Source organism: Sus scrofa, chromosome 3 (assembly GCF_054392235.1).
Source record: "Sus scrofa isolate SSC_HxYL_T2T_F1_AM1 chromosome 3, Sscrofa_HxYL_maternal_Yorkshire_Landrace_v2.0, whole genome shotgun sequence".
Taxonomy (NCBI): Eukaryota; Metazoa; Chordata; class Mammalia; order Artiodactyla; family Suidae; genus Sus; species Sus scrofa.
In genome coordinates this window covers 6,546,068-6,572,041 of record NC_139385.1, presented here as the reverse complement: position 1 = coordinate 6,572,041, position 25,974 = coordinate 6,546,068, and the positions used below count along the sequence as shown (strand labels likewise).

General features: G+C 49.7%; 1 protein-coding gene across 5 annotated transcripts in view; it reads right to left on the bottom strand.

Annotated features, from left to right (window-relative positions):
- CYP3A22 (cytochrome P450 family 3 subfamily A member 22) overlaps nt 1-15,458 on the bottom strand; it is a 92,461-nt gene extending 77,003 nt beyond the window's left edge. Inside the window, exons 1-5 of one of the 5 annotated variants that reach the window (XM_085015325.1) lie at nt 15,302-15,458; nt 7,339-7,503; nt 6,338-6,695; nt 5,632-5,963; nt 1,555-1,648 (exon numbers count right to left, since the gene is read on the bottom strand). In XM_085015325.1, the coding sequence (XP_084871451.1) occupies nt 1,555-1,648; nt 5,632-5,702 (165 nt within the window). In that variant the 5' untranslated portion in view covers nt 5,703-5,963; nt 6,338-6,695; nt 7,339-7,503; nt 15,302-15,458. 5 annotated transcript variants of the gene reach the window in all.
- Nucleotides 15,459-25,974: the final 10,516 nt, after the last annotated feature.

Sequence of the window (25,974 nt, the reverse complement as noted above, 5' to 3'; positions counted from 1 at the left end):
TGTTGTCTCTAAAATCCCACAGTGCTCTGATCTTCCATGGACATGTAAGAAAACTGAAGCTGGGGAAAAGCAGGATTAGCCCCAACACTCTTTGAACTACTAATTAAGCAACCTTTTCATCATTGGCCATCTCTAGATTTCCAGCAGAATTACGAATTAACTTTTTAGTCTAGCAGATTTTAAAAGTCTAAGGCACATATATTGAGTGAGAAACTGAGTGACGAATGGGTGACAAAGTGGACTTGATTTCTAGTTTTCCAGCTCAACACAGAAAAGATGGGGAGACGCCACAGCTCCACCAAGGACAGTGTGGATTAAAACACTTGCCCTGAATTGTCACTCCTGTAACTTAAAAAAAAAAAAAATCTTCCCATTGCTAAGTTTCTGCTGTGATATTTGATGGTTTAACTATACACACGAAGGTCCCAGAAATGTGGGGTCTTGGGGTGCATCTACTAAGATGTTCATCTGGGAAAGGGGACAAGTAGTACTTTTCGGTGGGAAAAAAGTTCAGGGAGTTCTCAGGCAGTAATGACACAAGGAGGACCTCAGAGGGAGAATCAGGATCTGAGAAACAAGCCTCAAGACTGTAGGAAAGGAAATCCGAGCCAGAAAGCAGCCTGCACCAAGGCTCTGTCCCTGGACATCTGGACATGGCTCATGACCTTCAGTTCGGGGGCCAGGCCCTGGGCGAGGCATCGGAGCTGGATTAACCACAAAGGCTCTGCCAAAATTCGTAGTCCATGTGTCACCTAGTACATTCTGTTGAGTTAAATTTTAATTAATTTTGTTAAATTATTTCTTTCTAGTAATTCGGTATGATTCTGCCTTGTTAAAAAAAAACAACCTCATTTAGCGGTTAAATACCTGAAGTAAGTAAACAACCCCCATTTTCGTTACACTCTCACACTCCTGCTCAAACTTATCCACGGGGTTTCTCCTTTGAAGGCACAGCAGTAATGCAGAAAGCCCTTGTTCCATATCTCAAATCCCAAAAGATGTGATGGGTAGCAAGAGGCGGAGTAGAAGGTGGGAAAAACTGCAGGGGTCAGCAGGTCTTGAGCATGAGCAAGGCATGTGCAAATTACCCAAGAGTGAATATTTGGGCTGCCCTAGAAACTGAATCCTTCAAGCAATAAGGGAGGAAGAAAAAAATAAGCACACCCGGAGCTCATGCTGTGACCCAGAAAGTCTGACTCTTGGGCACCACTGGATGAGCCGTGACCAGGCCCTCCCTTCATGCTTCTCTCCTAATAACAAGTCAGGTGGTGCCTTCCTGCGAATCTGCGTCTGGCAGAAAGAAGATCTTCCTCAGTGCTTACAAACTGGAACTTCAGGTCTTGGGCTGAATTGGCCAGAGAGCTGGGCTGTCTGCCTGGGGCCCCTGACAGCTGACAATGGAGCCATGGGGCAAATGTGGCCGTGTGCTAAGTAGGGCCTATGATGCTCTTTCTAGAAACGGTGAAACCTCAGATCTTCCTCCTGGGATGGGGCAGTATTACCGTGGAACTCAGCTGGGACTGGCAACCATGAGACGCGAAAGACAACACACACCTTACGGTATTCTAGAACACTTCCAAAATAAGGCAGAGGTTTCGGCCCGGGAATCCCCAGCTTCTTAAAAAGTCCGTGTGAATAGGTCCCATATCTATAAAGCAAAAAAAAAGAAAACCGGGTCACAGGACTGTGGAATAGGGGCTGGGGGGACTCAGAACTTGCCACCGTCAAACTGGGGAGACGTGCGTAGGTGATAAATAATGACAGCAGCTCCAAAAGCAATAATTACATTCACTCGTCATCTCCTTTCTCACCACCACTGCGAGACCCAAAAAGAATGATGATTAGCTAAAAGCAGCTGAAGTCTTCAGGACCCCAGTCCTAGAGTGAGGACTTGATAGATGTTCCCAGTGTGAGTGCTCCTGAGAGGTTCAGGCTGTAATTCCTCCAAAAACTTCACTCTTATTTATTAGGTTGACTTTTCCAATGAGATTGGGAAATTCTCATTCTAGGTACACAGGGGAAACTTTTTTTTTTTCTGTCCAGAACATAAGAGTTTGGTTAACTGCATCCACTCAATAACTGAGAGTCTCCCATGACATTGTTCTTACAGTTTGTTTGGAGACTTTTCTGCTTTTCCTTCCCTCTGTGACCTGCCCTCCTTTTAGGATCTGATTCTTTCTAACTCTACCTTCATAAGCAGGCCTTGGAGCAACCACAGGGTTCTTATCTGCAGAATGAAAACTGTGTTTAAGACTTCTGCTGTCGCTGCAGAAATGTGAGCACCTTTCAGCTACACCCGAGTCTCTGTCCTCAGGCAATTTGGTTGACGTGAGCTGCAGAGAAGGGTGAGTGCCCCTATGTTCCCTGAATGAAACTGTACAAAGGAACCCATGATGAAAGGATCCATTTCTAGGAGTTCCCGTCGTGGCGCAGTGGTTAACGAATCCGACTAGGAACCATGAGTTTGCGGGTTCGGTCCCTGCCCTTGCTCAGTGGGTTAACGATCTGGCGTTGCCGTGAGCTGTGGTGTAGGTTGCAGACGCGGCTCGGATCCCGCGTTGCTGTGGCTCTGGCGTAGGCCGGTGGCTACAGCTCCGATTCAACCCCTAGCCTGGGAACCTCCATATGCCGAAGGAGCGGCCCAAGAAATAGCAACAACAACAACAGAAGCAAAAAGACAAAAGACAAAAAAAAAAAAAAAAAAAAAAGGATCCATTTCTAGACCATTCCCCCTGCATGGCGTCTGGCCCTCTAACCCATGATATTCACCTGCTACGCACAGACCAGGCGCACTCATTTTTTTTTTCAACTTTATCAGTCATAAAGCAATTAGTGTACTGCCTCTGTTGTCACCTATCTCAAAAATCCATTAGGGCTGCTGCTTCCCACGACTCGAGGGCTTGCAGGTCATCCTGCATGTATTATGGGTGCCATGTCGCACAATTCGAGGTTCTGGATCTTTGCAAGCCTGCTCCCTCTGATGTTACTCGGAGATGAGAGTGGAGAAGAGAGGCTGAAGAAACCATTTCAGCCATGAAGCTGCTAATCCTCCAAGGCCAACTCTGTGGATGCCAATTAGGGCGGCACGGCTGAAAGGGATGCTCTGTATAAAGGCTCAATATCCCTACAGGTGATTTCAGCTAAAAGATATGCCCCCCCCCCAAACTTCAGGTATTATTAGCCTGTGGATACCGAAAGAAGCAGTGTTATGACATAAAATGTTCCAGAATGCTGGGTTAGGACCCTGGCTCTTCTTCTTTGGAGGTTAGTCTTTAAGGTAGTACAGGTTCAGACTTTCCATACGAAAAATACAGCAATCTTAAATGATCAAAGAAACCCCCAACATCACATGGAAGGACGGGTGTTGGAAGGGCCCACAGAAGAACCTTGGCCAACCGCAGCTGGGTGTTTCTGCCTTTCCTCCAGAACAGCTGGTGGAGGTGTGGGCATCAACTGACCAAAAAAGGGGGGAGGGAGGGGCTGGGCAATTTGCCAAGCAACTGAGCAAATGTAACAGAAAACTGGCCCCAAGGAAAGATCTGGTCTGATGTCTAAAGTCACATGGTTCCTTTCAAGGCCGAGGGTGGGCTGGCTGAATTCTTGGGTTCCTTTTCCAGCTTCCTATTTTTTGGTAGAGTAAAGCTGCTTTGAGTACAAAGGAAGGGCCCAACCATAAAGCCAATCATTCTTATTGTGTTCACACCGTGTCGACGTCAGGAGAGCACTGCCTGCAGCCACTGACTCTTGGCTGCACCAGCGGCTATGGTGGTGTTTGCCTGCTGACACCATCTCGTTCCAGCCTCAGTGCCAGACCACACAGTGTGACTTCGAGGATGTTGCCATCGTCAGGCTTCAAGCAGGTGAGATGCCAACCCTGCTGACCTGTGGGACCAGGTGAGATGAGCATCTCTGGGAGGTCTGCTCTGAGGAATGAGGAATATTCTCGCCTCCATCCTGACCCTCCCTGGATGCCTCCCCATCATCACTGGCCCCCAGGCACGCTTACTCGCCTGCACCGAAGACTAAAATAAACTGCTGGCAGGTATATTTTAATATATATATCATAGAAGTATATATCTGTACAATAGATTCATATTCCAGACATTATCCTAAATGGTGAATTTATTTTTACATACCTTTGCATCTTCTGAATACACCCCTCTTTCATCATTCAGGGGAAAAAAAAATGCTGGAGTTCCCATCTGGCACAGCAGAAACAAATATGACTAGGAACTCCAAGGTTTGATCCCTGGCCTCGCTCAGTGGGCTAAGGATCTGGCATTGCCGTGAGCTGTGGTGTAGGTCACAGACACAGCTCAGATCCTGTGTTGCTGTGGCTGTGGTGTAGGCTGGCAGCTGTAGCTCTGATTGGACCCCTAGCCTGGGAGCATCCATGTGCCATGGGTGCAGCCCTAAAAAGCAAAAAAAAAAAAAAAAAAAAAAAAAAAAAAGGAGCTGGAAATACTGATATCAACTTTTGAAATCTGGTACTAAATAGAATGAAATTAAACCATTAATTTTACACTATCATCAAGGTTGCTGCAATACCTTGAACTCTTAGTATTTTTTTTCAAGGAACTACACGGTTGATATTAACCATGTCCATATCATCATGATTTCCTATACTCAGTGACAGTGAAATTGAGGTCCAATGTGATTTGGAGGGGGTATGTCTACCCACTGGAACGTAAGTCCTCTCCTGACCAGTGCCATGGTACCAGGAATCCCACCATGGAAAGAGATTCTCCCGCTGGATGGTTTAGAGTCATCCTGCTGCGCTGTACTTAAAGAGAAAAAACACTTTGAACCCACATTGGACGGGGGGCTTGTGCCTTAGCAGACTTCATAGTACAGGGGAAATAAGTGTATACACGGACGCTAACTCTTCCGGAGACGGAGGGAAAGGTGAGAGAAACGAATAGGACATCAAGGTCTCTGCCACGTCTCCCCAGAGCTAAAGGTTCCTCATTCTGGAGCAGACGTTCTGCACAGTGCAGGGCAGAGGGACTGAGTCTTAGAAAGAGAGTGCCAGGAGAGGGCTGAGTGTGACAAGAGGGGCGAGTCTCCAGCCCTCCGCAAAGTCTGGGGGACCAGGCACCTTATGTAAGTGACCCCCGGGAAAGGAGGGGAGGGAGCAGGAACCCACGAGTGACACAGGGGCCAATCTTTCTACAGGTCTCTTGCAGCAGATACAGAAACCAGAGGCTGAAAGGAAACGAAAACCCAAGTTAGGTTACTTCTTCCTGCTCAGGATCCCCAGGTGTGGGAAAGTGGGGGGGTACCCCACGGCGCAGGGGCCAGTTGTTTTCAATCTGCTTTACTGGATTCTGGTTGGTTAGTCTAGGTCCATGCAAACCGAAAGTCAATCAGAAGGTCATCCCCAAGAGCAAATAACATCGCCAAACACTTCTAACTGCAGTAGCAGGAATGGAGTGGAGGTGGTGGTGGTGTTACCCCTTCGACAGACCTGGCTAAGATCAGTGGGGACCCCTTTGTCTTTGTAGCACCCAAAGCTTCAGCAGCTACCCCTCCACTTGCCTAGATCTTCAAATGGCGAAGGGAAAGGGGAGCAGATTTGCTCTGTAACCAAGTCCAAGGTTACAGAGGAGATGAGCCTGGACCGCTACTCACAGATAGAGGAGCACCAGGCTGGTAGCCAGAAGCAGCCAGGTTTCCACAGAAAAGCTTGGGATCAGGTCCATGGCCACCGTCCTCTGGGGTTCCCTCCTCTGAGCGTCCCTTCAGCCGTGTGTGCTGCTCTTTGCCTCTGAGAGTGCAGAGGTCCCCTTGCTGCCCACTGGAGAGTCACTGGGGCTGGAGGTTTAAGTGCTGGGAAAGGAGGTGGGGCTGGAGCTGCAGCCAATGGAAGAGCCCCCTGTGCTCCACCTGCTGGAGCCCCTCCTGCCTTGAGAGCTGGCAAAGCTTCATGGACACTCCAGTTAGTCCTCCCCAGAGTTCATATTCTGTAGGAATTCAATAAACAACCAAATCAATATCATCAATGAGGTTACCGAAACTTAAATAAAGCCATTGACCTTAAATTTCCTAAACAGCCCTGTCTCCATGACTGACAGAAATAAAGTCCAAAATACCTGAAATCTTTCAGACGAGCTAGGTCTACAAATCTTTACCCCTGTGGTTCCCTCTGCCCAGCAATGCCCTTGTTACCCCCATAAGGTTCCTACTTATCCTTCAAATCCCAGCTCTGACAGAACCTTCTGAGTTCAGAGTCCTTCCTAACCAACCTCCTTGACCCGAGAGAACCATTTCCTGCACTGGGTCTTCTGTCCCCTGCACACAAGTCCATTGCCTCCAGCACCACTGCTGGTTTCCTCACCTCCATCCCCTCACCAGATGGAGAGCTTGGGCACAGCCTGGGTATTAGTCACAGTTATTGCCCTGGTGCCCAGCACAGGGCTTTCTACAGAGTGGGCATCCAGAAAGGTTGGTGGACTTGTGTTGATGGGGTAAGTCCGCGGGGCCCCTTTTCTTATGGCTCTTTAGTGACCACGCCATCTTCCTGGGCTGTTCATACAACAAGAGGTCCTGGCTTGGCCTCGGCCACTTTCTCTACACAGTCAGGACGATCCATCAGGATTCTGTAGACAGGAGGCCCCCGAGGGAGAGGCAGGACGTGGAGGAGATGGTGATGGCTGCACCAAGGGTAGCAATTCAGGCTGACCCCTCAGAGGGTCCTGCAATAGTTAGCAAGTTAGATTCTAGACCAAAAAATGGCCCCCTCTCCCTGGAAAAGTCACAATCCAAGATCAGTGAGTATAAGGAGACTGAAAAGAGGAAGGCAGCCCAATGGCCAAGTGGACACCTCTCTCCTTATCCACCAGTGACATGGTTCATACAGCACACAGGACTCCAAAACGTACACAGAAGGTTTTTCTACGGAGAAAAGGGGGGGCAGGGTCAGAGCAGATGGCCTCCTGCTTTTTGGCAAGTGAGGAATTTTTTATTGGGTAACGAGGTGCTGATAAGGCAGAGGCCTATAGTAGCAGTTGATGTCACCTGTGAGCCCCACCCCCACGCCGCTGAATTCCTGATGAGAGAGATATGAGGGTTAAACATTGAGAAATTACATCGGCTCATTATCAGCACCCTGAACCATGCCCTGTATCTTCTTGGCTGAGAAACCATGGATTATGTGAAAAACAAAACCTCAAAGGTTCTTAAAACTCACCAGAAATATAACACATTTAAGCTGTTTGTGTACCTTCTTCTCTCTTCACCTTTCTCACTTTCAGTCCTTCTGCAGAAAGCGATACTACTCTCCTGCTAACTCTTTCTCTCCCTCTGGCCTGAAAGTCCCCAGGGCTGCCCATCACTGGCCTGTGTGGGTGGATGGCTCATTGGTAACATGCAGTGAGTTCCGACTCTGTCACTTGCCCTCTTTGATTTTCTTGGGAGTGTGTCATGCAGCATGAAATTTCTGTCATCATCATTTGCCATCTCTTGGTTCAGACTTTCTCCAGGAGCTAAAAGCCATAGCTGTCCCTGATAAGGGAAATGCATGACTACATCTGTTCATCTGTGCAGTGATTCAAGGCCAAGTGGGTGACCCGCAGGTGCAGGTCCTGTGCTGGGCTTCGGGCTATAAGCTCTACAGTCCCCTCCCTTGGGAGCAGCCTCCCGTGGAGGGAGTGAGACACAGAGCCAGGCCCAGTGTGGGACACACCCCTAGGGAAATGGAGCCCTACAGAGAAGTAACGAGGAGAGACGGGGCTGCAAGGTTGAAAAACCCACAAAGACAGGGATAGGAAGCTAAAGATGATCCCCAGAAAAAGTAGGAAACGAAGTCCTGGAATTTTGATGTTTCTGCCCCCTTTGGGTGCCTCCTCTGGGTACCTATAAACAGGGTTATGCTACTACCCCCAGTTTACAGAAGAGAAACTGAGGCTCGGTAAAGCGTAAATGGCTTCCCAACAGCTGCTGATCAAAACGTGTTATAAAGATGCCAATAGGGAGCATTGGTAAGTCTGCTGCTGTTCTGATACGCCAGCATTCAACATGTGCCATTTCACGAGAAAGGGTCACTTTGGGAAACAAGGCTGCACTAGCGAATGGGTTAAAATTCTGGTTTCTGAAGTTTCCTCAGCGGCCCAGCAGGTGAAGGAGCCTGCATTGTCACCACTGTGGCTCAGGTTGCAGCTGTGACACAGGCTTGATCCCTGGCCCTGGAATTTCTGCATGCCAGGGGTGCAGCGGAAAAAAAAAAAAAAATCTGGTTTCTATCTCCATGGCTCCCCCTGCCCGGGACCTCCCGCCTGGATCCCCAGAACACTACATTCCTGACTGAGACGAACACAAAATACATCCAACACGCAAAGATCAGGGTGTCATCTGATAACTACTGACACCTTAATTCACTCAACGAAACCCACAGCCTTTCTTCTTCTTCTTCTTCTTGGAAACAAAACCCTCGTGGAAAGTATATGCTTTCATCATCCTTCAAAGCACGCGCTCGGCATCGATGACTTTCCCACGGAGCCTCATCAGCCTGCTCGCCACAGGGCAGGTCTAGCGAGTTGGAGTCGAACCCAATGGCAACAGGGTGGTTGTCGCTTGGAACCATAACGTAGCCAGGACCGTGTTCTAAGCAGCATAAATGGCCCTGCTCTGCAAGGGGAAATAACAGAAGGCATGGGCTTTGCGCCCCTTCATTCCGCAGCTGGGAACACCGACCATGGAAAGTCTGACATATCAGGACTGTGAAGGGGGCCGTGTGGGCCTGAGGGCACCCCCAGACCCCGTGTCTCTCATCTACTCTTTTGGGCGCTAATGGACGCATCAGGTACCCAAGCTCTGCTCTAGATGCTTAGGCTGCAGGTACGACTACGGCCCAGGCATTAGTGGGGATAAAGAGACAGACAAACAGGCAACTGTAGCACAGCCAAGGCAAACTAATTACACGGGTCTGAGAACACAGTGGAAAAGGCTTATCTTTCTCAGATAACACCTAGGGTGGCATTAGGCTCAGATATCCCTGTAGGGCAACAGGCTATCAGGGACTCAGTCATGCAAGAGCCACCAGCAGGCTGCTATTCCTGTCTTTTTTTTTTTTTTTTTAGGGCTGCACCTGCAGCCTATGGAAGTTCCCAGGCTAGGGGTCAAATTGGAGCTACAGGTGCCGGCCTACACCACAGCCACGGTAATGACAGATCTGAGCCGTGGGATCTGAGCCACATCTGTGACCTACACCACAGCTCACAGCAACACCAGATCCTTAACCCACTGAGCGAGGCCAAGGATCGAACCCTCATCCTCATGGATCCTAGTCGGGTTCGTTACCACTGAGCCATGATGGGAACTCCCTGTTCCTGCCTTTTTAGAGGTAGCTCCTCTTCTGGAAAGCCTGCTCTGACTTCCACTGGCCAAGGGAACTGCTTAGGGTACAAGGAGGCAGTGTTGACCAGGAGTGAGTTGTTAGATTCAATTTCCAAGGGTCACTCTCAGGAGTGGGCAATGAAAGCAAGATTGTGTGTCTGGGAGTTTCCATCGTGGCACAGCGGAAATGAATCTGACTAGGAACCATGAGGTTGCGGGTTCAATCCCTGGTCTCGCTCAGTGGGTTAAGGATCCCGCGTTGCCGTGAGCTGTGGTGTAGGTCGCAGATGCGGCTTGGGTCTGGTGTTGCGGTGGCTCTGGCGTAAGCTGGCAGCTGTAGCTCTGATTAGCCCCCTAGCCTGGGAACCTCCATATGCCATGGGTGTGGCCCTCAAAAGACAAAAGATCAAAAAAAAATTGTGTGTCTGGACCTCAGCTCTCAAGCCCCTTTTTCTCAGTAGGGCAAAATTTGATCCTTCCTTTTTAGGGTAACGAGGTAGTATCAAAATTTGGGTGGCCAGGCGCTGAGGTTGGAGGGGGTGTCCTGAGGTAAGTGGCAGGTCTGTGGACATTTGTCTCCTGGCCTTGGAGGAGGTAGCCTCTCGCCCCAATGTCATTGTGTGTTGGCTGGGATCTACGCCCACTGCGTTTAGGCCACGTGCCAGTCATGAATACAAGAGTCGGATCCTGGCCCTTACGAAGGCAAACAGGAGAGAGGCACTAAACAAATCACCATACCAATAACTCCTGAGTAATGACTGGGGTGTGTGCTATGAGATAAAAGACCCCTCCTTCTTGAGCTCCCGTCCAACTGGCGCAGCTGACCTCCCTTTCTTTCCTTAAACTCTGTTCTCCTTGAATCAGCAGGATGGATGCGGTGGAATGTGTGACCCTGGGCGTCCTGGGGTCTGTTTCCTCACCTGTCCGAGAGGGAAACTGACCAGAATTGACCTAAGACGACCTTATCCCAACCACAGTCCCCTTCACTGCCTGCCTCTCTCCACCTCTGTGTCTCTCCCTCCCTCCTTTATTCTCCTCCCCTTACAGGGCATTCAAGATCCCCAAGTCGGACTTCCCGTCGTGGCTCAGCAGAAACAAATCTGACTAGCATCCAAGAGGACTCGGGTTCCATCCCAGACCTCGCCCAGTGGGTTGGGGATCCGGCATAACCATGAGCTGTGGTGTAGCTCGCAGATGCGGCTAGGATCCATTGGCGGCTGCAGCTCCAATTATACCCCTAGCCTGGGAACCTCCATATGCCGCAGGTGCAGCCCTAAAAAGACCAAAAAAAAAAAAAATCCCCAAGTCCCCCAGCCCAACCAGAATCCAAGAGTTCCTGAGGCCAAGAAGGAATCAGGTAGCTCTGGGAGAAGACAACCACCTGCATAGGTCCTGAGCACTCAATTCTAGAGCGGTGTCTCTACTGGGACGGCACACACACACACACACACACACACACACACACACACACACACACACACACACACACACACACACACCAAGACCTGACCTCAAGCAAGGAGACCTACTATTTCTTGTTGTGAGCACTTGGCCCACATTAACTGATTCAACCCCCGCAACGACCCCACGAGACAGGTGTGGTTATATGATCCCTTTTTCAGAGATGAACAACAAACTGGGCACAGGATGGTTAGGGGACCCTCCGAGGACTCACCACCAGTCAGTCCCTAGCAGAGCTGGGATTCAAACTTAGATCATCTAGGTTTAGAGCCCCAAGGCTCAATGCTAACCGGGCCCATCCCTGCCCACGAATTTGTGGGGGGATTAGCACCAGAAGCCAGGTCTTCTGAGAGGGTTGTGGCCAGCGCTCTGACCCTAACACAGACGAGGCTAGGGCCCCCAGCGCACCTGTCAGTGAGGACCAAGGTGAGGCAAGGGGATGTTTTTCTGGCCCTCACATACCCCGCCAGGCACAAGCCCCACCCCGTGCCCTGAAGCAGCCTTCCTCTTCAAAGGGAAGAGGAGGAGGGAGACTTCCTCAGGGCCCCTCACTTTCTGCTCCAGCCCAGAGTCGCCCTTTCTTGATAAACTAACCGCTAACATCTCTCCCTACTGCACTGTACGCCTTCTAAAGGCCTCTCGTGTCTCTCTTAACTGATCCTCGTTCTGGGAGATGAGCCAGTGCTGGAATTACTTAATGCCCACTTTACAGGCAAGAAAACAGAAGCTCAGGGTGCTTGCTTCTCCAAGCAAGTAAGCCACGAAGGGAGGGCTTGGAGCTAGATCTTGTGATTCTAAATCCTGTGAGTGGGAGTTCCCGTCGTGGCGCAGTGGTTAACGAATCCGACTAGGAACCATGAGGTTGCGGGTTCGGTCCCTGCCCTTGCTCAGTGGGTTAACGATCCGGCGTTGCCGTGAGCTGTGGTGTAGGTTGCAGACGCGGCTCGGATCCCGCGTTGCTGTGGCTCTGGTGTAGGCCGGTGGCTACAGCTCCAATTCGACCCCTAGCCTGGGAACCTCCACATGCCGCGGGAGCGGCCCAAGAAATAGCAACAACAAAAGACAAAAAGACAAAAAAATTAAATTAAATTAAAAAATAAATAAATAAATAAATAAATAAATAAATCCTGTGAGTGATACGCTTGCTTGGATTCCAAGGAGCCTCCTGAAATAACTTGACAGATTGTGTCAGCCTCACATTTGATAAGCATTTCCGTCCACACCCTCCACTGTGCTTCCACGGTTGCTGTAAAGGCTACAGAGCCATTTGTGGCCACCAAAAAAATGGGGGGGGGGAACATATCCTTCTACCCATTACTGAATGTTATGTATTCATGAACTTGTGGTGTCAGCAGAGAAGGGATCTGAAAACAGTTCAGAATCATTTGGGTTTCCAAGAAAGCAGGAAATAGAAGGTGATGAAACCAAGGAGCGAAAGAGGAATCAGAGGATGGGAGGCAAATTTCAGAAGACCACAAGGAAGGGAATTAACGAAACAGGAGGAGTAAGATGAAGGAAAACATGAGCATCACAGGTTATGTTGCAAAAGAGAGGCAGTGTTGGTGGCTCCTCCTCACTGTGGCAGGAACCTCCTAATGCGTTTGGCCTTGACCCTACGCTGGCCTCGCCTGGGCAATTTCCTACTCTGCCACCAGACAGGGCCTGGTGAAAGATGAGTCTTGGAACATGCCTCTGTTGCTCAAATCGCTCCAACCACTCCCATCATCTACAGGGTTAAACCCAAAGGTCTCAGGAAAGCCACTCAAGACCCTCGTTGTACTGAAGCGACTCAAGTTGCTTCTAATCTTGGCTGTTGTAAATTGTGCTGCAATGAGCATAGGGGTATATGTTCTTTCAAATTATCCTCCTCATTTTCTTGGGATAAATGCCCAGAAGTAGACTTGCTGGGTTGTGTGGTAGTTCTTAGTTTTTGGAGGTGTCTCCATGCTATTTGCTATTCTGGTTCTACCGGTTTACGTTCCCAGCAAGAGTGCAGGAGCATTCCCTTTTTCCATATCATCCCCAACATTCACTGGTTCTTATCTTTTTGATAATAGTCATTTCGACACGTGTGACGTGGTATCTCATTGTGGTTTTGATTTTCATTTCTCTGATGACTGGTGATGTTGAGCAACTTTTCATGGGTCTGTTGGCCATCTGTATATCTCTCTTTTTTATTTTCTAATTTTAAGGACCACAACTGCTGCATATAGAAGTTCCCAGGCTAGGGGTCAAATCAGAGTTGCAGCTGCTGGTCTACAACACAGCCATAGCAAGGCCAGATCTGAGCCGTGTCTACAACCTACACCACAGCTTGTGGCAATGCCAGATCCTTAACCCACTGAGTGAGGACAGGGATTGAACCCCCAGCCTCATGGATACTAGTCATTTTCGATATCACTGAGCCACAACAGGAATTCTCATATGTCTTTTTTTGAGAAGATACCTATTCAGGTCTTTGCATTTTTTTTTTTTTTCTTTTAGGGCTGCACCTGTGGCATATGGAGGTTCCCAGACTAGGGGTCTAATTGGAGCTGTTACCGCCAGCCTACAACAGAGCCAGAGCAATGCCAGATCCAAGCCGCCTCTGCGACCTACACCACAGCTCATGGCAACACCAGATCCTTAACCCACTGAGTGAGGCCAGGGATCGAACCCACATCCTCATAGTTCCTAGTCAGATTCGTTTCCACTGCACCACGACGGGAACTCCTGCCCATTTTTTAACTGGGTTATTTGCGTTTTTTAATGTTGACCTGGGGATATTCTGCTAAGTGAAATAAACCAGACAGAGAAAGACAATACCATATGATTTCACTTATTCGTGGAGTCCAAAAAACAAAACAAAACAGTAACAGAAACAGATTCATAGACACAGAGAACAAACTAGTGGCTGTCAGAGGGGAGGAGGGTTGAGGGACAGACAAAATAGGTGAAGGGGATTAAGAGGCACAAACTTTTAGATATAAAATAAATAAGTCGAAGGGATGCAATGTACACACAGGGAATAAAGTCAGTAATACTGGAACGCCTTTGGTAACTGAGGCTTTCCAGTCTTATCAAGGTGATGAAATCATAATATGAAACATGGAATCATTATGTTGGACACCTGACTAATACAGCACTGTATGGTTAAGCATAACTCAATTTTTTAAAATCATTTTAAAAATTAAATGGATTTTTTTAAAATAAAAAAAGAAAAGACCCTTGTGCATGTGGCCCTCCCTGGCTTCTTCCGTCTCCCCAGGTCACTTCCAGCATGGACACAATGTTTTAAGGAAGTGAGGTCATCTGCCCCTCCCCAAGCCCCCAGACGAGACACGTCTGTGTCTCCCTGTGTCTTCCACCTAGAATGGGCCGCATTCATTTTCCATCTGGCAAAATCCGAGGCTTCCTCTGGAGTCAGCCAGGGCGTCCCCGCAGCCCTCACCCAGGGCCTCCGCATGCAGGCGGTGGGATGCGTTGCCCTTGTGCTCGCTCACACGTCTCCGGTAGAAACACGTGAGACGGGGATGCTCATTACGGTCCATGTACGTGGGGAGCTTTCAAACATAGGCAGGCCTGGCCCCACCTGAATGTCTGAAATTTGTGGGGTGAAGTCTTTATTTTTTTTATGTCTTTGATCTTTTTTGTCTTTTTAGGGCTGCACCCACGGCATATGGAGGTTCCCAGGCTAGGGGTCCGATCGGAGGTGTTGCCGCCAGCCTATGCCAGAGGCACAGAAACACCAAATCCGAGCCGCATCTACAACCTACACCACAGCTCACGGCAACGCTGGATCCTTAACCCACTGAGCAAAGCCGGGGTGGAACCCAAGTCCTCATGGATACTAGTCAGATTCGTTTCCACTGAGCCACAATGGAAACTCCGGGGTGAAGTCTTAAACTGAAGAAATCAGGCCTTCTAATTTAGTTATTGCCAAGAATTGTTTTAAAAAATTAGTTGAAATACTAGACGCAAGAGGCTCGTTCCTAACAAAACACAATTGACTAGAACTAACCAAAGAATAAATAGAAAGCTAAATAGCGCAAAAACTCCTTTAAAAAATTAAATGGCAGTCAAAATCTTCCCACAAGAAAAACATTGCATCCAGCGTATTCAGTAACCTTCAAGGAACAAGTATGTCTTAGCCTGTTTTCCTAAGAAAGGAGAGCCTGAGACACAGGCTTCTGTGATACTCTTTTATCGGGAATTTGCCCCCAGGGGAGCAAAAGTAGAGAGAAACAGAAACAAAGCATGAAAGGCAGGATCATCTATACCAGGTCCCTTAACCAACCTGGCCAATACTTGCTATTAAAAGCAACCAACTGTTTGATCAACAGAGGCCATCTTCTGAGAGGCCATATGACCACTGCATCCAGGACAGCCCAGCCAAGGGAAAGAAAGAGGAAGAAGCTATCCAATGATTTCCTTCTCCCTTTGGGCAGAGGTTCTGCCAGTGAAAGGCCAGTCGAGTGAAAATCCCTCTCGTCCGGACTCGGAAGAGGCGACACCCCAAATCACTCACGAGAAGCGGTCTTGATGCAAACAGCAAGAGGATTTTTATTCCGAGCGCGCTGGGGCCCACAGTCGTACGCCACGCAGGGGTAGAGGACTGCGGCCCCGAGTGTGGAGTCGGGACAGCTTTTATGGGGTTCACAACAAAGCCCGCGCTTTTACAAACTAATCATTTTAAAATATCACAAACCAGTCAATTCAAAACTTTGAGAGCCCGCGCTTTGTGGACCAATTAATTTTAAGTTGTTCTGGAGTTACATGTTTGTGCCTGTCCCTGGGTGGGGGAGACATATTGTCACCAAGATATATTTATCAGGATTTTCAACATTTTGTGGCACACCCGATCTTACTGGGGTCGGTTAGGCGATTAACTTCTCCTCTGTTTATCTTATGCAAGCAGCTTTACAGAAGCCAAACAAGCAGTTAGGAGCAGTTTCAAGAAGTTTCAAGCATAGAGGCACATACTCAGGGGCCTGTTTTTCCCCTTCCACATAGTTTTGTACAGAACAGAAAGCAAGCCCTAAAACAGCAAAAAGTATGATCTTTTACCTATAGGGAACAGGGTCTGGAATTCGAGGGCATTTAGAGCTTCTTATTAACTTCCTGGGTTCTGGGAGAGTCAGGTTGCATTTTCATCCTTTCACCAGCAGGGCAGTAATTCTCTAAAACTTCTCTATCATACATGATTTGCTAAGTTGACAGGCACAGGCAGGCTTCACCTACACCAATTAAGCTGGAATCCATGAAAAGCTGGTCCCTGAAGTTGGGGCTGGAACAGACACCAAGAAAGGTGCACTAGTTCTTGATGCTGTCTAACACATTCTCCCAAAATAGAACAGCTGGAAACAACGAACATTTTTACAGCACAGTCCTTGGGTTAGGAGTCCAGGTGAGGCTTAGCTGGCACCTCTGGCTCAAGCTCTCTCAGGAGGTTACAGTGCTGCTGTCGGGCTGGGCTACATCCCATCCAAAATCTCACCTGGGGGAGGATCCACCTCCAAGTCCTCTTAGGTGGTGTGGCAGGATTCACTTCCTCACAAGCTCGTGGGTTCCGTTCCCTGCTGGCTGTGGGCCAGGAGCCCCCCTCAGATCTCTGCCACCTGGGTCTCTCCTCAGGGCAGCTCCCAACATGGCAGCTGGCTTCCCTCAGAGTGAGTGGGCGAGAGAGGGCGCCCAAGGTGGAAGCCACAGGCTTTTATCACCTCATCTCAGAAGTGGCATCCCATCTCTTTCACTACATTTATTCAGTAGAAGCAAGGCACCTGTCCAGCCTCACCAATGAGGGGGGTTACACAGGGGCATAACTGCCAGGAGGCAGCACCCTTGGCAACCTTCTCAGAGGATGTGACCATGGAGCTGAAGCCGAGATTCTGAAGCATCACATAAAAAACAATCCAGATAACTGGAAAAGAAGGGGGCATACCCAGCTCATTCTATGAAGACAGTATCAACTTGATCCAAATCAGACAAAGGACAGGACCAGAAAGGAAGAGTGCAGGCCAGTCTCACTCATGGACTTCAACACAAAAGTCCTGAACAAAACAGAAGCAACCCAAATGCAGCAACAAGATAATCATGAGCAAGTCGGAGTTCACCCTGGAACTCAAGGGTAGTCAACAGAGAACAAACATAAATATCAATTGTCTGTTTAATTGATTAAAAGAGAAAAGCTATATCATCCCAACGGTTTCAGAAAAAGCATTTGATTATATTCAATATATCATTTATGACATAAGACCTAATAGAAAAGAATTTCCTTAATCTGATAAAAGCATCTACTAAAACCCCAAGAAAACATCATTCTTCCCATTATAAAAGCATCATCTGCTTATGCCGTTTTACTGTTTTACCATGTGTACAAATAACCTTTTCGAAATTCGTTAACGTCTTTAAAGAAAATCCCATCGATTGTGTTTTTGTTGTAAATGGAAAGAATATTATTACTTGTTTTCATCAGAGGCCCAGCTTGTGGATCCCGGGATGAACAGTTTCAAATCACTGGATAAATTAAATACTTTTCTACCTCGTGCGGCTGTTTGAACTGACCAGCAAGGGTTCATTCAGCGGGTTCATTCAACGGAGATCAACTAAGTTCATAAGCTGAGTTCTTGCCTTTAGAACATCGGCTCCTGTGTTAATCAGATGGAAAAAACAAACTTTACCCCCAGAAAATAAACACATGCTTATCATTTGCCCATGCAGTTCCAAGAAGTTCCTAAGGATACATGTCACATGGTGCCTGCCAAGCCCAGTGACCTTTTCCAGAGGCTCTGCCCTGCCAAGTTCAGCCCAAGCCTGGACTCCCATACGAGATGCCCTTTTCAAATTGATCCGTTACCCGGGGTCAACGGGCCTCTCTGTCCGTCTGAATCGGTCTTCACTGTGCCCGGTGCTGTGACACAACGAGGGGACAAAGCATGGACAAGTGTCACGAAGGGCCCTTTCCTAGGTGGGGTGCTCCATGCAAGCAGACCCCTCCAAGGGCATCGGGAGGTTGGGAAAAGCAAGCCAAGTGGGACCTGGAGACACTGGGGGGACGGATGGGCTTCCCAGAGGAGATGGCACTCGTGGCACCATGGACAGGGCAGGGTTGGCCAGAAGGAGAGAAGGACGCAGGGCATTGCGGGCTGCAAGAATGGCCCAGCTCCCCGTCCTTATCACTGCCGAGGATGTTTGCGTATCTTGGTATCAAAGCATAGTGTCTCAATCAATCCAATTTTTATGACGGCTAATAAGGAAGTGGTCAGATTACAGGCCAAGCTAGGGAGCCTCTATCTCTAGGGCCAGCGTTCTGCCCGGGACGGGTCAGCCGGGGGCTGTTGCTCCACTGCGTTTCACAGGCACTGAAGGGACCCGTGTTGCACTTGTCTGGGCATGTCCCTGGGATCTCAATTGTTTTGATGGAGGTAAAATTCGCATGACATCAAATTAACAATTTTCAAGGGAACCACTCAGTGTCACTGAGCACACGCGCAACGGGTGCCACCACCATCTCCATCTGGTTCCAGAACAGTTCCCTTCACTCCTGTGCCCAGCAAGCAGTTTCTCCTCCTCACTCCCTCTCTCCAACCTCCTGGCAGCCACCAGGGGGCCGTCTGTCTGAATGGACGGGCCCCTTCTGGATGTTTCATACCCATGGGGTCATATCACGTGCGGCCCTTTGTGTCTGGATTCCTTCATTTACGTGAACCAGCACCCCCATCTCTGAGGGCGGAGCAAGATACTGCTGTGTGGATACACACTGGTTTGCCCTGTTTCCACCTCTTGGCTACTGTGAAGAGCGCTGCTGTGTACACGCGGGTACCTGGATGTGTTTGAGACAATGCGTTCCATTCTCTTGGTATCTCCCGGCAGCGCAGACGCTGGGTCATCCAGTCATTCTATGCTTACCTACCTGAGGAGCTGCCCGACTCTTCTGAGCAGTGGCAGCAGCATTTCACCTCACCAGCAGTGGACAAGGGTTCCAATTCCTCCACAGCCTCATCAACACGTGTCCTCTTCCTTCTTCAAAAAAAAATAGCCATTTTAGTCTCTGTGAAATAATCGCATTTCTGGGACTTTGACAGTACACGACCACATTCGTTAAGAATCTATGGGGATTTTCCAGAAATAGAAGGTGACAAGAGCAAAGAATGTGGTTGGGAACCTGGCCCAGGAGGCCCCTGAGCTCCCTATGGACTCCAGGCACACCTGTGCTCTTGGCTGTGTAGACCGCTGCCTGGTAAGGATCCACAGGATGTGACTGATGTGCGGGCCCCATGTGAGTTATTTAAGTCCTCAGCCTCAGGTGCCTAATCTAGACAATGAGTGTTAGCTGTCAGGACCTTCCCTCCTAAAAGAGCCCAGACCAGACCACACTGGTCCAGGACCTGGTGGCTTTGATGGTGACCTTGCCCAGCCAGGTGCCTGACCTTCGGCAGGCCCTTGAGAAATGGTCACTCATCATCAGTTCAGCTAGTAGCCGAGAAGGACAAGAATTACAGAGTAGTCACAAATTATAGAATGCAGATATTGTTAGCAAGAGGAGGCGACATGAGTTCAAGTTTAGTTGAAAAAGAATTAAAAGGTTGGGAGTTTGCTGACTGTGAATTCTTTTTACCTTTTTCATCCTTATTGATGGTGTTTAAAGGGCTCCTTTCACCACCCGCGTATGTGGAGCCACGGAGTCCTTAGGGCTAGGACTTAATATCCTGGATCCTAATCGGGGCTGGTGGTGTCCGTCCCGCAGTGTGAGCTCAGCGCCCTGAGCAGAATCTCCAGCTTCCCCCTCCCAACCCCTGCAGGACTTCAAAGCCCCCGCCCCCAGTTGAAATCCCTCCCGTTCTTCTCCTCCTGGCCTGGGGCAGCAATGTTTCTAAAAACGTCTCCAAAATGAATACATGGTTGTCAGAGAAAAGACAAATCCCAAAGGAATAAAACAAACAAACAAACGAAAAAGAGCAAGGTGTATTTAGAAAATTCAGCCAGGACTTCCGGGCAGGGCAAGGAAAATAAGGCCTTCCACTTGAGCACAAAATTGCCAAAAATCTGTGGTCAAGACAAATTACATTTTAATCTACAATATTTTTTAAAAATCAATACCAATTCCAAAAAAAAAAATCTAGGACGAACAAGATATCGACATTTTAAAGACAAACAGAATCGGTAGTTTAGTTTTATTTACTCACTCTGGTTCGTCTAGTTAATGACCTTCCGCTGCAGTGTTTAGGGGCCAAGTGTCATCCTGCACATGCACTGAACTGAGTCAAAAACTGAAATGGGTGAACAGATAGAGGTGTGGGGAGATGGGGATGAAGCAGAAAAAGCACAATGCTCACTGTCTGATGCAAAAGGTGGCAGGTGTTTAAAGGTTTGTTTTTTTTTTTCCATCTTTCTATTCATGTTCTTTTAAAAAAAAATTGTTAGAAAATTTTAGGAAGGAATAACAGGTGGCCTTTTTTAAGAGTTTCAATATCTCTCCCACTTTGCCCACTTCTCCCTCCCCAGAGCCTGTCCTCTGACGTCGGCAAGGACCACAGCTCCTGTCCTATCTCCTCTCAGACGGCAACCTTGACGCAGCTAAGCAGGATGCTCCTAAATCTGACCCCTCCCACAGTCCTGCACAGCCGGTGCCTCATCCAGGTGACAGGAGACAGCCCAGGTGTGTTCCTGACACACCTCGTCAGACCGCACCCTGCCTCGGCCTGGATTCTTTGCAGGTCCCTGCACAGCCCACGCTACCTCCCACCTCCCACCTTCGCTCAGGCTGCCCTGCCTGCTTATACTCTCCTGAATGTCTCCCCATCTGCTAGAGTCCTCTCAGAGGAGTTTCCCTGGTGGCTCCATGGGTTAAGGATCCAGCATTGTCACTGCAGCAACTTGGGTTGCTACTGTGGCGCAGGTTCAATCCCTGGCCCTGGAACTTCCACAAGCTGCAGGCACAGCCAAAAACAAGGATTCTTCTCTGTAGTTGGGAGTATTAGTGAGGGTGAAACACAAGTGTTTCGTTAGACTTATTTCCCTCCCATGCTTGGTTGAATTGTGTTCCCTCAAAATTCATGTCCAGCAGCAATTTCAGAATCTGGCCCTATTTGGAAATCGGACATTGCAGATGTAATTAGGTAATTAAGATGAGGTTATGCTGGGGTCCAGTGGGCCCTAACTCAATGCCTGGTGCCATTCATTATTTGAAAAGGAACGGAAGCAATAAAAAGATAGAGACGAAGTGACACTGGCACAAGACCAGGACACCACGGATTTCCAGCAACCACGGCAATCCAGGAAGAGGCCTGGAGCACATTCTCCCTGAGAGCCGCCAGGAAGAACCAGCCCTTCTGACACCTTGATCCTGGGCCTCTGGCTTCCAGAACAGCCAGACAATATATAGTTTCCACGGTCGTAAGTTGCCCAGCTTGCGGTACTTTACCGTGGCCACGTCCCCTACCCCGTAGAAGACTAGCGGCTGCTCTCTGCACATGTGGAACTGGACACTCTCTGGACTTGGAGAGCCCTGGCAGAGAGGCGACCGGGATGCATTTACTGAAAGCAGAAGGGACCAAGGGATTTCCATCACCCTCCACCTCCTGGGCAGAAGACCACGGAACTCCTCCGTGGGAAGCTGGACAGCCCAGCGGCTCTATAGATCCTGATATTTAGGGGCCCTCGAGCCAGACAGCTCTATGCCAAAGCCCACCACTGGCAACTCCCACACATTCTCAAATGCAAGCAGACAGGTAAGAGCTACCCAGCATTTAAGGGAAGGATCAAAACAAACAAAAGGGAGCTCAAAGGAACGGAAGCAATGCAGGAGGAGGAAGGGAGCTTTGGAAAACAGTGACAGTGGCTCAAGGGCTGTGCTCTCTGCAAAATCAGAACAGTACAAAAAGGCACCCATAGAAGCAAAAATAAAAGATGTAGCGTTCCTGCTGTGTAGCACTGGGAACTGCATCTAGTCACTTACGATGGAGCATGGTAATGTGAGAAAAAAGAATCTATACATGCATGTGTTACTGGGTCAGCTTTGATGTACAGTAGGAAATTGACAGAACACTGTAAACCAGCTATAATAAAAAATAAATAAATAAAAATCACTATATATAAAAAAATAAAACAAAATAAATTTTAAAAGATGTAGCATTCCATTGAAAGGTATAAAGGAGAAGTTAGATAATTCATTCCAAAGGAAAAATAAGAATTCCTATCATGGCTCAGTGGTTAACCAACCCAACTAGTATCCATGAGGATACGGGTTCAATCCCTAGCCTCGCTCAGTGGGTTAAGGATCCGGTGTTGCCATGAGCCATGGTGTAGGTCACAGATGCAGCTCAGATCCTGCATTGCTGTGGCTGTGGCGTGGGCTGGCAGATACAGCTCTGATTAGGCCCCTAGCCTGGAAACTTCCACATGCTGCAGGTGTGGGCCTAAAAAGAAAAAGAAAAAAAAATAAACAAAAGAAAAATAGAGACAAAAGATGGAAAATGTAAGAGAAAAGAAAAATAAAGAACCATCACAGGAGCTCCATCATCTGACCAATACGGGTTTCAGAACAGAGAACAGCGGGAGTTCCCGTCGTGGCCCAGTGGTTAACGAATCCGACTAGGAACCATGAGGTTGCGGGTTCAATCCCTGCCCTTGCTCAGTGGGTTAACGATCCGGCGTTGCCGTGAGCTGTGGTGTAGGTTGCAGACGCGGCTCGGATCCTGCATTGGTGTGGCTCTGACGTAGGCTGGTGGCTACAGCTCCGATTTACCCCTAGCCTGGGAACCTCCATATGCTGAGGGAGTGGTACAAGAAATAGCAAAAAGACAAAAAAAAAAAAAAAAAAAAAAAAAGCACTCCCAAAGCAGTGGCCTCCTGCTGTACCGAATCGGTCTGCTCGTGGGTCTGATGTTTCCCCGCCACACTGGGAGTGTCTCATGCCCGACCCAGGACGGTAAATCCAAACAAGACCAGACAAGAACCTCCTGCTGACCTCCCAGGCATGTTTGAGGTTCAGATCCTCTTGATACCGGCTATTTGGAAATCCCCAAACACCATGAGGACAGGCGGTGCTCGCGGGTGTGCACCAGGTGCTGCACAAACAGCCAGGCGGTGTCTTTGCAGAGGGCCTACCGTGTGCTCAGCCGTGTGCTCAGCCATGTTCTAGACCCGAAAAGGACACCAGGGAGACCAACGTTAGCCTCAAAGCTATTCCCGCCCTGTGGGTATTCCATTCCAGCCATGGGACTGATGCAGCACAGCTTAACAATTAAGGCCAGAGGTCTGGTTCCATCGGGCCTGAGAACCCTGCCGACGCGGGCCCTTCTCACCGGCACCCCGGTCTCTACCCCATCCTCCCTCCAGTCCTGGTGACAGGGCACATTCACTGCAGCAGGTCCCCTTTGCCCTTCCTCTGACAGTCACCTACAGACCCGCGGGCTCTCTCCTAGAATCCTCTTACCTGGAATTGTGTCCCCTCCACATTTAGAGGTTGAGGTCCTAACCCCAGACCCTCAGAAGGTGACTGTGGTGGAAATGGGGCCTTTCAAGAGGTGACTAAGGCTTCACCAGGTCATAGGGGTGAGTACTGACCCAGGTGACTGACAGCTTCCTAAGAAGAGGAGATCAGGACAGACAAGCACAAGGGGACACCGAGCAAAGACACAGGGAGAAGGCTGGCACTTGCAAGCCAATCAGAGGCCTCGAGAGGAACCAACCCTACTGACACCTTGATCTTGGACTTGCAGCCCCCAGCACTGTGAAAGGATAAATTTCTGTTCTTTAAGCTGCCTGGTCTTGTCATACGGCAGCCCTAGCAAACTCATACAGATCCCTTCTCCCTCCCTCTTGGGGGGACTTCGGGGCCCCTGCCACCCAACTTGGAGCAGAAGACACCTGCGGACAAGCAGGGGCCTGGGCTCTCTGCAGACTATCTTCTGTCTGGAGGTCCCACTCCAGACACCTCGGGGCAGCCCGGGCTCACCCTGCACAGCAGCCTCCTCCCCCACCGAGACATCTCAATGAGGGACCTCAACGTCCCGCTGCCCCTTCAGCCAGAAGCACCCCCCTCCAGGGTGGAGGCCACAGGACAGAGCCCGAGGGAAACCCATCCCCTGAGCCCAGAGGCCTGCAAGACCCACGTTCCTATTCCCGTAGGTTCTAACCCCCTCCCCATTCATCTTGACACCATCATGGAGGAGCAGGGAAAGGGTGACGAAATTGCCAAGAAAAACCTCGAAGAGCTCGGCTCACCCAACCGAGACTGTGAAGCTGCTGAATCAGCACACGAAGGCATGAAGCGGGCACCCCACTCCCCGTGTCGGGCCTCTGGTTCAGCTATTCTAGGCTTTCACCTCTCACAACAAAGCCCCAGAAGAGGTCAGATGTGCGTCCCCCCCACCACCACCAACCAAAGGCAGGCTGGACTGTACGGAACAGGCCAGAAGGAACGCTGCTATGAGTGACCACAGGCTGCTCCTCCAGGACCCGAAGTTGCTCGCTCCCGCTCAGCCCCACCTTCAATCCATCCTCCGGTCCTGTCCCTTCTCCCACAGGACACATTTCCAGTGGGTCTGCTCTGAACCACCTCCACTGGCCCATGCTTGCCCTCATCTTTCATCTGAACAGCTGGGCAGCTCCCAGGCAGCTCCCCACTCCCCGCCCCGACCACATGGCCCCTACAGCAGAAACATGCCGTGATGCTCTCCTGCTAAAGACGTGCCCCTGGCCTCCCACTGCAGTCAGTTAGTTAGAGTCCGACTCCCGCCGCTGGCTCCGGAGGTCCCTGCCCCCGCTCCAGCCCCATCTGTTCACTACCCGCCTCACTCAGGGCCCCAGACCCACGGTCTTCTGGCATCTCAGCCAAAGCCAAGTGCTTTCCTGCCTCCAGGCCTTGGCACTTGCCGTCTCTGCCACCTGGAACGCTCCTACCCTGGCGGTTCGCGGGGCCAGGCACCCAATCCATCATGTCTCAGCTCAAAACACCACGTCCTCCAAGACGCCTTTGTGACCCTCCGGGCGTTACTTGCCACCTCGGCACCAAGGTCATCTCCTTCTCGGCACATAGGTGATAACGTAACCGCTGTGTTTGTCGCCTGGTTGTCGTCTCTCTCCTCACTGGGACGTGAGCCCCTCCAGCGCAGGGCCCCCACCTGTCCAGCTTGCCCTCACATCGTCAACACGGCAGCAGCATGTGGCTTACCAGTTCGACAAATACGGAGACCTGAGCGTGACGGATGCCCACGGATGCCCCTGCGAGCGCATTCCCTCTCTTCGCTCCGAGTGAGAGGGCCGCCCAGCTCTTCCCAAGGTTCCGTGTCTCTGCAGGAAATGCAACCATTTTTCTGCTGATGCCGCACCCATCACTCCCTTAGAAAGGCGGCTTAACAGACCCACCACTGGCAAAAGGGATGATGGCAACACTGGGCTTGGACCAGTGACGACGCTCCCCGTGTCAACCTTGCCACTCAAGTGAAATTTCTGTTGTTTGAAGCCATGGCAGCCCCAGGGCGCTAGGACAAGTGCCATCCAAACCTGTGGTGGCAGAATGGGCCTCAGATAAGATGTGCTTCCACCGGGCATTTTCTGAACGTCCTGTAGGGCTAAGTCACTAGAGAGCCCCAGCTCTTAAGGGAGAGACAGGCTCGTCATCTCAGGAAGGGTCCACTCATGACCAAAGAGCCCCAGATAACGGGGGAAACCACGGGTGAGGTCAGCAGCATGAGTCACAGGTCATATTAGCAAAACAAGGAAGAAGGAAGGCAGAGGAAGGGAAAACCCGGGGCGGGTGGGCGGGGGGAGCATGAGCCTACAGGACATTCGAGAACGAAAGTCGTGCATTCCACAAGCATTGCTCAAGCACCTGCTCTGGCCTAACAGCTTTGAGAACGGGCAGGTTAGAAAAACCATGGGAAAAACTGCCTTTCCTTATGAGAATGCAAAGTCTAGTTTTAAAAAAAAAATATTAACAAATTAACTTGATTAATGGTAGCTTAAAGCTAGAAAAGATATTAGAATTCAGTCCTTTGTGGTCCAGATTTCTTCATTCATCAAAAAGTGCTCGGGGAGTTCCCATCGCGGCTCAGTGGTAACAAACCCAACTAGTATCCATGAAGATTCGGGTTCGATCCCTGGCCTTGCTGTGGCTGTGGTGTAGGCCAGTAGCTGCAGCTCCAGTTTGACCCCCAGCCTGGGAACTTCCATATGTCGTGGGTGCGGCCCCGAAAA